A 13,277-nucleotide genomic window follows, 5' to 3' on the forward strand; every position below is an offset into this window, starting at 1 on the left:
ACTTATATGAATATGTATCACATTCCTCCGGAAGCTGCGTATAAAAACATGTGCAGGTCTCTAAACCACAAACATCCAGCCGATTAGCATCAATCAATAGCCTCGTCAAACGCGGCAATAATACCGTCATAAAGCCGTTCCGGATCTCCAGCAGGGGTTCCAATCATCATTCTCTCTTCCTTATCAAGTGGGAAGAGAAGTTTCTTAATTCATAAATATAACGTTTGACCATTTCAAATGACTCCGGAAACTCATTCATAATGTCCTCCAAACCATCAACAGTCATATCACCCCTTTTTGCACTCACAATGTTTTTAAAGCTTCCAATTTCCCATTTGCGTAGAATGCTTTCTTCCGGCGCTGTTTCGCTCTCTTTGCGGAAACATTTCGCTTCATCCCATGCGCAGCGTGCGCACATCCATATCAGAACATACAAAAACGATTCTAGGTCATGACGATAAATGTGGTCTACGCCGCGAAGCACCTCGATTGCCATGAATTGCACCGTACCTGTCTGATGGCGTGCACCGCTTGGGCCGCTGTCTCGTTCCTTGGCAAGATCAAGGTCGATGAGCATTCCCTTGAAGCCACCAGCCCTCTCGGGACTTGTAATGATAATGTTGTTCGACGAAATGTCGCGATGTAGTATCCTGCCCTTCAAATGCAAGGATCGATGCGCTCGGATGGCGTCACGGAGTGCCTCGAGGAGCTCTCGAAGGGTGCTGAAGTGTAACGGTCTCAGCCGAGTATATTGACAACTGACTGAGCGACTACGAGTATCCAAAAGCTGAAGAAGAAAGGAAACAAAATAAGAAAGGGGGCTCAAGGAGCTCAAGGACTCCTTGACTCGCCTGAGCTAATCTCGCTTAATGGGCCGGGAGCCACGGTCCATCGGACCGGGGCAGACGGCGAGAGCGCAAGCCGAGCCACCACGGGCTCAGCCCGTTACATGAAGTCGCTGATGACATATCCTGCAGAGGAAATGACAATGCAAGACAAAATGCGATTCTCATACGGGCCCTCGAGGTTTGGCGTGTATACGCTCGGCTTCTCTTTGTCACTCGCTTCGTTGTTTGCATTGCTCGATTTATCGTAGGCTTGCCTGAGTGTAGACCTTCGACTGTGGGATCGCCGCGTCGTAGGAGGACGAGGATCGTTGTCCGAAAACCTGCGTTTTCGGCTGGAGCCGCTGCTTTCTGAACCTTGCAGGCTATGATACCCGCTTGATCGGCCGTGGGTTGTCGCTCGAAAGGCATGCCATGTGCTACTAGAGAAGCCCAGGCCCGCTCGCAGCGCAGCAATACTGGTAATCTCGCGATGCCCTACACTCTGCAGAGAAGTCTTCGCCAGAATCAAAAGCTTCACAGCTATTACGGCATAGTTCTTGCGAAAGTTCGGACCATCAGAGCGATGGCGTCGTTTTGGACACTAAGGGCGCCGACAAACTTTCGACACAACCTTTTGCCACGGCTGTGTTTGAAACCAGAGGCGTGACCGATTTCAGAGCACATGATGAATGAGGCAAGGTTGAAGGCAAGAGCTGATGCGTATGTGCTGGTGGTAACGCGGACAGCAAGGGGTAGTATCCGTGGAGGTTCAGTGTGGTCATTAGCTGAGATGGGATTCTGCCGCATTTCGTCATGATCATCGTAATAGACGGTGGGCTCTTGGTTTGGATGTTTACGACCCATGGCGTCGCCGATGAAACAGCTGGCTGGATTCGGTAAGGCACCGCCTTTGAGATGTATGGGCTGTCGATAGTTCCGATTTCCGCAACTGGGTGATGATGTTTGTGCGGGGTTCTGGACGCCGAGATTATGGTGGCCTTGGCTGGCGGCGTTCTGAGTACCTAACTCGTTGGGTGGCCGGCACGCGGCTCAGCTTGTCAGCTGGCGCAGTCGGAAGCACGGAAGCATCACGATACCTGAAAGAAGGTATTTACAGTCTAGTCGCTTTCCTCCGCAGCCTTTCCATCTACAATGTCTTCGGCTCCTGAGGTTGGACGCCGTTCGCGCTGACTTGAGCTGGTGCACTAATTAGTAGTTGCCCACGCTGCCAATGGCAGGAATCACTTCTCCAAATCCCGATTGGGTCTCTTTTTCATTATTTTCATAATGTTATAATCATCGAGGCAGGTACCCCGCCATGAATCATGTTGGACATATCAGGGCCGCGTTAATTCCGCACCAGCACCATTCTCCTACTTCCGTGGCAATCGAAAACATCGAGAATATCGACATTCCGTAGTTCAGTAAGGCGGAGCCTTACTGAATACTGAATTTCAGGATGAACTTCTTCTGCACAGAGTAGACCACCGTAACTGGGGCCCATGTGCGTTGGGTCGGTGGGCGGGCCCCAGTCGGCGTTCAGCAGGACCTAACTGGCTAGGCTGCGCCTAGCACCCTGGAAATGTGAACATTGAACTCAAGCCTGCACTGTCTACTAAACAAGCCTGTGTGGCACGGGAGAGGGCTGAGACTGAGAGCAGGGCAGTCCATTTCCATATCAGGAAGGGTAGAGAATAGTGCTAGGAACAGCGTCTTTGGCCATATTTCAGCACTAGCACGCTGCCCATTATGCAGGGCCTCCGTCATCAGCATAGTCCATCCGATACGATTCCACTTGCCGTTGACGGTAATAACTGTCCCATTCTTCTTCCTCCCGCTGCTGTTCGCGCCGATGCCATTCAATCATGTCGTTATTATCGTCTTCATGATCGAACTCGATCGTGGGGACTTCTGTGATATTAACAGCCCACCCACGCCTATACAGCTGTCTTAACGGCTCTCTGTCGGTCTTGCAGCCGTTGTTGCACGTGCCTTCCCGTTCGTCATTCTCGCGATCCTCCACCCCATTATTACTTTCGTCATCTGAGTCCTCAGTTAATACTTCTATATCGACCTTGACTTCCTGTAAGGACCGAAAAGCTTTGAGCCGCGCATGGATCAGATCCAGCAGCTCGGTGAAAATGGACGAATGGAGGACGATCTCAGCGCGCTCTAAAGGTAGTAATAGCTCAAGCGTCGCGATGTTTGGACAGGCATCTCGTAAGAGGTCTAGATCGTGGAAACGCTCGTTTTGGAGCCCATGGTCATGCCTGCGTTCGTCTGCCAGTGGAGTAGCAGGAAACTCAACGCAGATGTGGCGAATAAGGCTTGCTCGAGCTCCGATCTGCTGAACGAAGGCAGCGATTGACCTGTTGCACCGTGTCGACGCCGTATCCAGGCCGGGGAATTGAAAATTATTGTCCGCATAAAGAAGCGAGATGGCTTCGTTGTACACCTGCCTGCTGGTGCAAAGAAGGGCGGGGTAGAGCTTGATCCCTTCAGGGCAAAGTCGGGCGGATGAGTCGTCCCAAAGTTTCACCGGGCATTCGATGGTTCCGCGGCAAACAAGTAATTCCGAATATATCCTGAGCCTAATCTCCGTGGGGAAGGCGAAGATGTCCATCTTGGAGAGATGAGAATACCTGTGGTGTCAAAAGGTAGGTCCAGTCTTGTCCATCCCCGAGAACTAGGACACACGACTACCCCGCAGTTCCTGAAATAGCTCATGTGCCCCGCACCGTCTCCTAGAGGGTGCTGTATTGTCCCTGAACCACCGTCGCTGTTGCTGCAGCTGCCCGTCGCCAAGCCCGGCGGTCTTGCCGTCGGCGTCGATAGAAGCTGAGTCGTTCTGACTGGCACTCCCATGTCGCCGAGTGTGTCGCGGCAGCTCGGCAGGGATGTCAGGCTCATGATTGTTGCCCTGGCTCGACCATGGCTCACTGGCGTCCTCTGTCTGCCCATGGACCTGTTCAGCAATCTCGGTGGATGTACCCGGTGAGCGCTGAATGGAGTCTAACCCGTCTCTAGGCCCTTGCCCCGGTGGGACCGAGGTGGTGACAACGGTAGAGGAAGGTGAGCGTTGTATATACGCATTCAAGTGGTAATCCACTTCCGAACATAATGGACGCTCGAGGTGTATTCGGGACAGTTTCCACCAGCGTGACAGCAGTGTGACATGCTCGGCGAACAACATGCGTAGCTCGAATGTCATTTTGAAGCCATGCACTTCGAATTATCATCAATGTAGTATACATCTGAGGAACATGTAGCGAGATTGCAACTGGCTCATTCATCTGGTGCAACGCCCACCATTCATGCACACAGGCACATAGGCCCAAGTCCAGCGAACTAGCGAACCACCGGCTGCGCTTGTGCCCAGGAGCGTTTCTGACATGACGTGAAGCCAAGCCTATTTGCTCTTCTTCTTGAGTTTTAGCTCTCTTTTCTCCTCTTTATCTGGTTGTTCGGCATTTTGAGGTCCATCCGGGTTTACCTGCTCTCTGCTAAACGACGTTTGCTCATCTTTCAGTGAGGTAGCTTGTGTTTCCTTATCGTTAAGTAATCCGTCACTGACGGCAAACCTATCTTCTTTCAGAGAGACTAGAGATATTAGCGTCTGTAGGACGGCGAGGCCGCAATCACCCTCTTACTATGGTCCAACGTGCGGTGGATATCTAGTTTCTCGAGGTCACTTTTAGCATCCCCCAGAATTACCAGCTTCTCTGTGTATCGAGTTCTCTCTAACGAGAGAGCGTAGCTTTCTGTGGCTATATGATCCAGTTCGTCATCCTGGAGGTCTAAAATGGTCTCCGAAGGAAATAAGAAGGGCAGTTTGTTGATAAGACAACGCTCAACCGCCAGCACACTGATATCGTCAATGAACTTCTTTCTTGCGAGCTTCGACGAGTATTAGCTAGATGGCCGGCATCGCCTGAAAATGCGACTCGCGGGTTTGGCAGAGATCTGAGTCCAATACTCACCTTGTAGTAAGCCTCCATGTAGTCAACTGCAAGCTCACCGCCGTGACGCTCCATATCAACCTCAATGCGTTGCTCAAGTTGATTGAGAACTCTAGCGGGATAAAGGGAAATCTTTTGACCGCTAGCGAATTCATCATACCCTATAATCTCACGAAATTGTCTGTTGAGGCTTCTTCGACGCCTTTCTGCCTGAGCTCTCTGTACCGTATCTGTCAAGTAATGGTTAAATGTTATCGGGTGGCCGTCGACATATGGCTTGAGCAATGCCGCAAATTCCGCCTCAAGCTCGCTTTTCCACATCTCTAAGTAGCCACCAACGAGGGAAAATATACCAGATGTGGTCTCGCTTATTGCAATATAGTCCACTATAGCCTTGGTAACCTCGTGCACTGCGCGGAGTATCTCCAATTTCACGTTTGAAGCAATGCGTTGCCAGGGCTCACACTGTTCCACGAATAGCTCGCCAATGACCATGGGATTAAATGTGCCCGGCAGTTCACGGCCCCTACTTCGTCGAATCCTCTCTTTAGCCATATCGATAAAGTCCAAGCGCGACACCTGGTCCGACGATAGCTTCTCGTCCGGCGAGGGTTGGTCGACGATGATCCGCTTCCTACCCTGTAGCCTCATGGTCTCACTGAAGCTCGCCAAAGTGTTTTGCACTCGTGCTCGCAGCCGTTTTCGGTAACCTTCCTCAGTTTGGGCGCTACCAAAGAAAGGGTCGTTGTACACTCCGTCGATGGCTGCCTGCATTAGATGAGTGAACTCGCGGCTCACTTGTAGAAGGTAACGACGCTGCTCGGCTGCATTAGAACGCGGGGTTCCCAAACGTTTGAGCTGAATCTTCGTCGAGGATATCTCAACCTCCATATCATCGATAAGGCTAGGCAGCTGCCTCAGAATCTGGTCCTTCAGCACAATGCTGAGTCGAGGCTTCAAGGTCCTCACTCCCAACTGAGCTGGGTTCATCGTTGCCCAAACTCCGGACCGAAAGAAAGATTCCTCAGCTTCATCACGTTCAACAGAAGAGGACTCTCGCATCTGGTAGTCTCTATTTTTGAGTATATGCCAGCCCAGGCGAAACGCCACGTCCTCATTCTTAGCCAGCCTAACATACGCGACCTCGCTGTCAGATCCAGCATCAAGCGCATCAGGTTTCGTGATTAGGCCTAGCGTGCGTATCCCGTTTGGGTCCAGCTCTCGTGCCATTTCGGTTATTTCTTGTAAAGCGAAGTCATTTTTGGCGGAGACAACAGCAAGAATAATACTTCGAGGGTTTTCAACATAGCCGCGTACCATTTTGTGGACAATCTTGGCATCTTTTGCACTTTGCTCCCGGTTTCCTGCGCGGAACAGGCCAGGGAGGTCAACCATCGTCAGATGTGGTTGGGTTGGGCCTGACAATTCAACTCGAAGAATATCAGTACTGAATACTTTGAAATCTGATATGCCCATAGCATTCTTGGCCCTTTCCACAACTAGTTGAAGATCTGGCTGTGCAGGGTCAATTTCCGCATGAAAGGCATTGAGACGCTGCCGTTCATCGATTGATCTCTCTGGGCCGGGATGAATGGAAACATTAACGGCCTCGGTAGCTTCGCGACGAAGAATCAGTTCAGTTGCGAATCGTGTGCAAAGATTGTCTTTTGTAGGAAACGTCATTCCGGAGATGGCTTCCAGAACGGAACTCTTCCCCGCGGACTGGTCGCCGCAAACCACAATCTGCGGGAGATCAACGTATCGGCTGACTCCTTTTGAACGCAACTTGTCAATTATGTCGAGAAGGTTCCGATGGTTTTCTGATTGCAGTGCCTCCATGTTGATGGCCCTTGTTTCTGAACGCCGACCGTGAGTGCTACAGAGTTTGGTGTGTAAATGGAAATGTGCAAGTCGCAGATGGTACAGTACAGTAAGCTTGTTCCAATTCCTTCTTATATAAAGGGTGGCTGCGCCTGCCCGACGTCGGTAGGTGCGGGCGACGGCTTGCAGAGTGCACCTTTGCAGCGCTTTTTACATTGTCTCACGTTGATATAATAATATACATCCATTCGTGTATAGTTACGATTGGGCCGATACTGGCAATGTCACAACGGCGGTCAGCGTTGGGAGGTAACAAGGAGTGGGCTGTGGCTCAAAACCACCTAACCAGTTAGGCTGGCATCAAGAACCTATTCCGACCCCGGATCAAGCGGGGAAACCTGGCCGCACCGTTCCTCCGTTGCTCGGTGCTGTAGCTTTTGTAGGCCACTGCACATTATCAGTAGGGCAGTCGGTTCGCCAAGTGTGAAAATATTGAACCATGCACCGCTAGCCTTGTTGGATCGGTAGCTTGTTGGACGTCGCGGCGGAGATGAGGCACAATCGAGGCCGGCCGACCCCTAGCAGGGAGCTCTGCATGTTATTCGTCCCATTACATCACAACACCGAGGTAGCGGTCTTGCGGGCACTGTCCCTTTTTTCTTTTTCTTTTTCCGCGTACTTCTCATCCATATTCGGCTCGGCTCTTAGACATGCATATACATACTACTTACATGTGTCAGCTCGTGGCCGCTTACCATTGGGCAGATGCCAGAATGGCGCAACAATGCATAGCCACCAAACGAGGCGGAAGGTTTGGCCCGGACGCAGCTCACCTCAGGGGCCAGCTACTGTTAGACATTTGATACGGTGAAGGTATGCAGTGTAAAGAGCAGGTAAACGTTGCCGCCATCTCCGGCAACCCCTGGCTGTTGTCCTCATATGAGGATGCTTGACTTCTGCGTTCAATATCCTCGCCATTTTGGGACAATTGCCAATCGAAGCTAGCTTATGAACGCAAAAGCCCAATTGGCTAAAACAATCTTCTATATCCACTACTTGAGCCTGATGGCCACCCACAACCCCAAAAGACAGCGCATTGAATAAAAGGAGAATGAGCTCTCGGCCTCCTCTAAAGTGCCGTTACTAAAGAAGTTCTGCTGCTATATAGCACATTCGCGGTCATGTTGGAAGGCGAAGTACCACTCCTCCGCCGACCACTTCCACTTGAGGACACTCTGCTACTAGCGATTAAAGTTAAAGTGGATGTGACTCAGGCCCTGTCATCGTGCTAGTCTCCAGGAGTTGGGCTGCATTCTGCGTGGAAAAGCACGTCGCCACAAAGAGTATAGTGGTAGGCCTCCCCCACAACTGCTGGTGTCGAATCCTTTGACCCTTCTTCTCTCATTACCACAATCATGACACACGTGGCACTGCCTCGGCCATGCTAATACTGCTGTCTATAATGCGTAGGCGGGGGCGGGGTATTCAACTCTGATAATCGCAGCCATTTTGCTCCATGATAGACAAATTCACCCGCAGTATTTCTTATCCTCTCATCTGTCTTCGCTATATGGCATAAACAACAATTGCCTTGGCTAGTAAAAATGGAGGTTTTTCTGAGAGGCGTCCCCGCCACGCTAGTGGAACAACATCTCAAAGATGCCCTTGCACCTTATTTAATTGCCTCTGAATAATGATGTTTAATAGACGAAAATTTAACCACATCAAGAGGTTGATGAAGATGTGTAAGCTGTGGAGGTAGGCCAAAAATCATTATCTTATTTTTCTCAGCGTAGTCGATAAAATCGTATGTGTGGTGGCTGCCGTGACCGTCGACGATTAGTATTCGCCACAGCGAAGAGCTATTATTTCTGGTGTGTTCTTCAAAGAATTTGAACCATCCGAAGGCTATCTCGTCATTTGAATAATCTCTATCTGTGACGGCGATCCTAGCGGCGTCTGGAAGGTCAGGGACCTCATACCACGGGCCAAGATGTACTTTCCCAGATATATGAGAAATGGCGCTTCAATAAAGTCCCCGGCGGTTGAGATAGCTTCAATAGAACTTGCTATTTCGCGATTTGTAGCAAGACCTCTCTGCGAGGACCTTTTGTTCCTCATAGTGACGATAAATGCGCCGTTGGCGGTGCCGATTCGAAATTCCGGTCGCGTCCATGTTCCAAATCGCGTCAGGCGTGATACCCTTCTCCCTGATGGCCGTCTCGAGGAAATTAAAATATTTCTTAATTGTCCCAGAATCTTCAGCATCTTGCCTAGCTAGATCTCAGATTTTCCTTTCTGCACTCTTAATGGGGTGCGTTTGAGGAAGTTGTCCGACGAAGTTTGGGCTGGGGTCGTTGGCAGACGACCTCTCCTCAATCAACGCGCTAGCCATGGTTGTTATCCATGATTTTGATACCGGAAGATTCGTATTATCGAGGCGAATGAATATCTTCAAAATTGCAGCTTCCTCAGCATCTTTACGTTTTGAATTGGCTGGGTGTTGTGATCGGTCGGAGGTAATGCCTACACGGCGGCGGCGGAGGCCACGCGAAATACCGAATTTCTTAGCAACAGCTAGAGTTTTTGAATCAGGATTTGTTTCCATGAAAGATAAAGCCTTAGATGCCCTACAATACGATTCTTTTCTTCAGCCGAAACATTCATTTTTGCGAAAGTCATGGGCTTATCAGGAATGTTGTTTAGAAAAAGTGGCCGTGGGACTATGGTGGCCGCGACGCGTTACAGCACCCTCTAGTGGAGGGTGCGTGGCACGTGTAACTTGAGTAGAGAAATTCAATGGCTGCTGTCGGAACAGCCGTTTCGAGCGATTTGCCTTTGCACCAACGACTGAATCGCTGAATCCGTTAATTAATCTGAATCCGCTCTTGGATTCAGGGTCATCGTATTAATTACATGTCTGCAACAATGCATGTACCAAAGTCGCTGAGCAAAAGCGGGCGGCGCCTGTCTCATAGTCTCGCAGAAACTCGTCTTTGTGCAGTATACAGACGGAAACGCTATCCCAAGTACCTAAAGAGGTAGTCGATTAAGTCTATATCTGTTGGAGTGCCGTGGCCCTTAGGAAGCCCGGCCGTGGCAACCTGCGATGGCTGCAACCAAACCAAGAAATCGCGCAGAGTTTCGCATCGCCATTCTCTGCGCTTTGCCCCGCGAGGCAGACCCGGTCACTTTACTCTTCGATGAATTCTGGGACAACGATGGCGACGTTTTCGGCCGGGCGAAAGGAGATACCAACAAGTATATGACAGAGCGCCTAGGCATCCACGATGTAGTCCTCGTTACCGCCCCTGCGATGGGCACAACAAATGCTGCGTCGACGGCTACTTGCTTGCGTTTGAGCTTTCCTAGCTGGCCTTGCTTATTGGAGTCTGGCAAAATCCCCGAAGTCGATGGCCGCGACGTTTTCTTGGGTGATGTTGTCATCAGCAGAACACTCATCCAGTTCGACTATGGGCGACAATACCTAGGCCGTTCCGTGGTGAAGAAGAACATCGACGACAGTCTCGACAGGGCCAACAAAGAAACTCGCAGTCTTGTGCTGGGACGGTAGAAATGAAGTCTAGTATCACACGACGGTAACCTTATGTGGTATCAAGTAGGAGCAACCTGCGCCGAGTATTGATGTGGATCCTTCTGATTGCTATCTTGGCATGGTTCTTAAACTAATCTATAAATGACTACACTCTCCTGATATACACAAAAGCGCCACCCAATGTTATCTATAACCGTGCCACCCCGGGCCACGAAGCACGTGTGTGAGCGCTCAAGTCAACTTGAAATTGACCCATGCAAATGATCGTCGCGTTGTTTTAGTTTTGTACAATACCGCACTTGGAGAGCTTCCTTTGACCGCTCCTCAAATTTGACGCAGAAGCGCGAATGGATCTCAGCCCAACATAGCCTTTGTTCTTCCTTCCATCGAACAAGCCATCGGTCTTCCAATGCTGTGAACCTCCTCCTTCCACTGCTCTTCACGATAGGCTTGGCTTGGCCTTGCTGCTTAGGCTGATTGCAAGGCTTGCGAGCTGTCTGGCCATGTTTTGCGCAGAGATCCCAATCAAATTGGAAGAGAAATGTTGCCTTACCGTCCATGATAGTTCGTTTTAGCACCACATCCTGCAAGATCCATTCATCGAACGCCGCATCTGTGGGCTCCGCTACTGCAGGCGCATCCTCTTGTGCTGCAGAAGTCAGCACCGATGCCTGGTTTAGCGCCGCCAATTTAGAATGAGCACGTTGTTTACTTCGCGGCTGAAGTTTGCTCGGCTCGGCGCGGAATTTGCGGCGCTTGGGGGATGCTTGTTCTTGGCCACCAGGTGGGCTGTTGCCATCGTCTTCTGATTCGTCACTTGTCGACGGGTAGTATTCCGGATCGTCTACTACCTCACCCAGGCCTTCCGCTTCAGACTGTCCAAGACCGTGGATCACCAATGACTCCCATGACCTCTTCTTTTGCGTCCGAGGGGACATTGGGCTCATGAGCGTCTCCTTGTCAGATTCGTACCTTGCTCGCTTGATCCATTGGTAGCCTTCTCTGGCGGTTCTGTCCCAGTGCAAATTTGGTCGTCTATCTCGTCCTCACCGTTGCCAGGAGCCGACATGGAAGTACAGCTTGTTTGCGTAGAAACGGTGTCCCATACTTGCGATTCAGGTGATAGACTATTCAATTGCGAGGACGCAGGCGATGAGGCTGTGCAACTCCGAATTCGGGAGGTCGATGATGCAACTTCCGTTGGGCAGTCCGCCGCCTCAGCGAACGAAAATCCGGCGCCGTGATGTGTATGTCCACGGTCAAGTAGCGGAGAAGAATGCGGTCTGCTGGATGGCTCCTGCGCATCCCCAGAGTCTGATATTTGCTCGCTATCATCAACTACGATTTAATGTTAGCGGTGCTCAGCCTCAATCTGTGATTGCATGCATGTCACGAGAAGACTTACCAGTGCTGCGGATTTTCCTAGTTTCATCTTGGGGCCTAACTGCGGTACGGACTGAAGAAAGCGTTTCATCAGCTGATATGTCGCACGACGCGTGATGGTCAAAAGCCGTGTCGAAAACGTCGAACGAGTCATCTTTGCTTGACACCATCGTTTGCGACGGACCTGGTGATCCTCTAGGCGTCCTGCCACCTCCATCGCAATCGTCATGCGGAGGCGAAGGCGGTCGCTGTGACTGCGATGCCGATGAAGGGGGATAGAGTTGGCTGTCAACATGCTGCGGTATCTCGGAGGAGGGCTTAGTCGCGCCTTCGTGCTCTGCCGATACAGAAGCACTGCGTGCGTATGGAGAGTCCGCGTCCCGAAGCGAAGACTCACAAGATGCAATACCAATCCGTGACCCATCAGCCATCGAAGCAGGCGCGGATGTACACATTCGAGATGTTGACGCAGAAACATCAATTGGGCATTCAGCAGCCATGCCAACGGTTGGCGTTGGCCTCTCGTTGGGAAGTTCTTGTTCGGGCGGCGCGGAGTCGGTCGATCGACCACATGCGTCATGCGCATCCTTACGCTGTAACGGTTGCTCAAATCCATCATCTGCCATATCATACGGTTAGCGGTGGCTGTCGCTACTCGGCTATGTATGATAGGCGATTTACCTGTGTTGCCCATTTTCTCAGGGTCTTCCAGAGACTGCACAATAGCCTGGATTGACGGCAGACTTTCGTCGAACCGTTCGTGAGACGTGTCGTTGGCGTCCGAGGCTGCGTCGTCGGAAATATAGACAACGTCGTCTCTGCTTGATGCCAGCCTAGGCGACGCGTCCGGCGATCCTTTCGACACGCCAATCATGCCACGACTGTAATTCGGAGGCAACGGCGAGGACTTTGGCTGTGGCAGTGGGCGGATATGCGATTGACCGTCAACGCCCCGCGGCCTTGATGACGGTCGCGGTGCCCAAAAGGTCTGATAATCGAGATTGCATTGAGTCGCCATGTTCCGTGACGCAGCAGGCGTAGAAACGTGGCCCTCTGCTCCTGTTGCGTATGTTGCAAAGGGACGCCGATGGTGCAGCCGGCGAGAGGGAGTGAGAAGAGGTGTCCTGACCAGTCAGCCCCAAACGAATGCTCCCACGCAAGGTGTACCTTTTATAGTTTGACGGTTCGAAATCCACCACCACTGCCGTCCGCCCCCTCTTCGCTCAACAGGCCATCCAGACGAAGAGCACGCCGTCATCCGTCTCCCATACCGATTTTCCACCGGAAGCAGGGCATTCGCGTCACGAGCTTAAGCCACTCGGGCACTCCCAGGCCAACCGCAATACTCTGCAGATTGACGCAGGATAAGACACTGACACATGCCAGCCAATCAACTTTCCAGCCCCTTGCATCGCCGACGTCAAATGTACGAATTATCGCATCCATCGTCTGGTCGCGACCGTACTGCCACGTCATCAGTGTCATATTGCATCCATCTAATTGTAACGCCCGCCGCAAAACAATCCAGTTTGGCAATGCATAGAGGCTATGCTTTTGCGCGGCCGCCTTATGATTGGGTCGTCGATCACGAAGAGTGGTTCTCGGTCGGGGTGGGAGGAGGCAGAGGATAAGGCCAATGCTCTAAAACCGAAATGCGTCCGGGGCCGAGACCAAATCAGCTGCATGTCCCACCTTGATGGGTGTCACGCAGGTTCAGCGCGGTGGATTCTC

General features: G+C 51.4%; 5 protein-coding genes across 5 annotated transcripts; 1 reads left to right on the forward strand and 4 right to left on the reverse strand.

Moving 5' to 3' along the window:
• Positions 1-945: 945 nt before the first annotated feature.
• On the reverse strand, positions 946-1,691 carry V2A60_002434 (uncharacterized protein; the record flags this gene model as incomplete). The annotated part of the gene is made up of 2 exons (XM_083253785.1): positions 946-1,341; positions 1,401-1,691. The coding sequence occupies 2 exons, from the start codon at positions 1,689-1,691 to the stop codon at positions 946-948; spliced, it is 687 nt and encodes a 228-aa protein (XP_083109911.1).
• An 883-nt stretch (positions 1,692-2,574) lies between these two features.
• Positions 2,575-4,038, reverse strand: V2A60_002435 (uncharacterized protein; the record flags this gene model as incomplete). Its single annotated transcript, XM_083253786.1, has 2 exons — positions 2,575-3,469; positions 3,566-4,038. The coding sequence occupies 2 exons, from the start codon at positions 4,036-4,038 to the stop codon at positions 2,575-2,577; spliced, it is 1,368 nt and encodes a 455-aa protein (XP_083109912.1).
• Positions 4,039-4,236: 198 nt separating this feature from the next.
• Positions 4,237-6,625, reverse strand: V2A60_002436 (P-loop containing nucleoside triphosphate hydrolase protein; the record flags this gene model as incomplete). The annotated part of the gene is made up of 3 exons (XM_083253787.1): positions 4,237-4,427; positions 4,478-4,724; positions 4,808-6,625. The coding sequence occupies 3 exons, from the start codon at positions 6,623-6,625 to the stop codon at positions 4,237-4,239; spliced, it is 2,256 nt and encodes a 751-aa protein (XP_083109913.1).
• Positions 6,626-9,716: 3,091 nt separating this feature from the next.
• Positions 9,717-10,181, forward strand: V2A60_002437 (uncharacterized protein; the record flags this gene model as incomplete). The annotated part of the gene is made up of 1 exon (XM_083253788.1): positions 9,717-10,181. The coding sequence occupies one exon, from the start codon at positions 9,717-9,719 to the stop codon at positions 10,179-10,181; it is 465 nt and encodes a 154-aa protein (XP_083109914.1).
• Positions 10,182-10,631: 450 nt separating this feature from the next.
• V2A60_002438 (uncharacterized protein) lies at positions 10,632-12,564 on the reverse strand (the record flags this gene model as incomplete). Its single annotated transcript, XM_083253789.1, has 6 exons — positions 10,632-10,660; positions 10,717-10,812; positions 10,876-11,165; positions 11,390-11,501; positions 11,569-12,165; positions 12,228-12,564. The coding sequence occupies 6 exons, from the start codon at positions 12,562-12,564 to the stop codon at positions 10,632-10,634; spliced, it is 1,461 nt and encodes a 486-aa protein (XP_083109915.1).
• Between the last annotated feature and the right edge of the window lie 713 nt (positions 12,565-13,277).

This window comes from Cordyceps javanica, chromosome 1, assembly GCF_051103115.1.
Source record: "Cordyceps javanica chromosome 1, complete sequence".
Taxonomy (NCBI): Eukaryota; Fungi; Ascomycota; class Sordariomycetes; order Hypocreales; family Cordycipitaceae; genus Cordyceps; species Cordyceps javanica.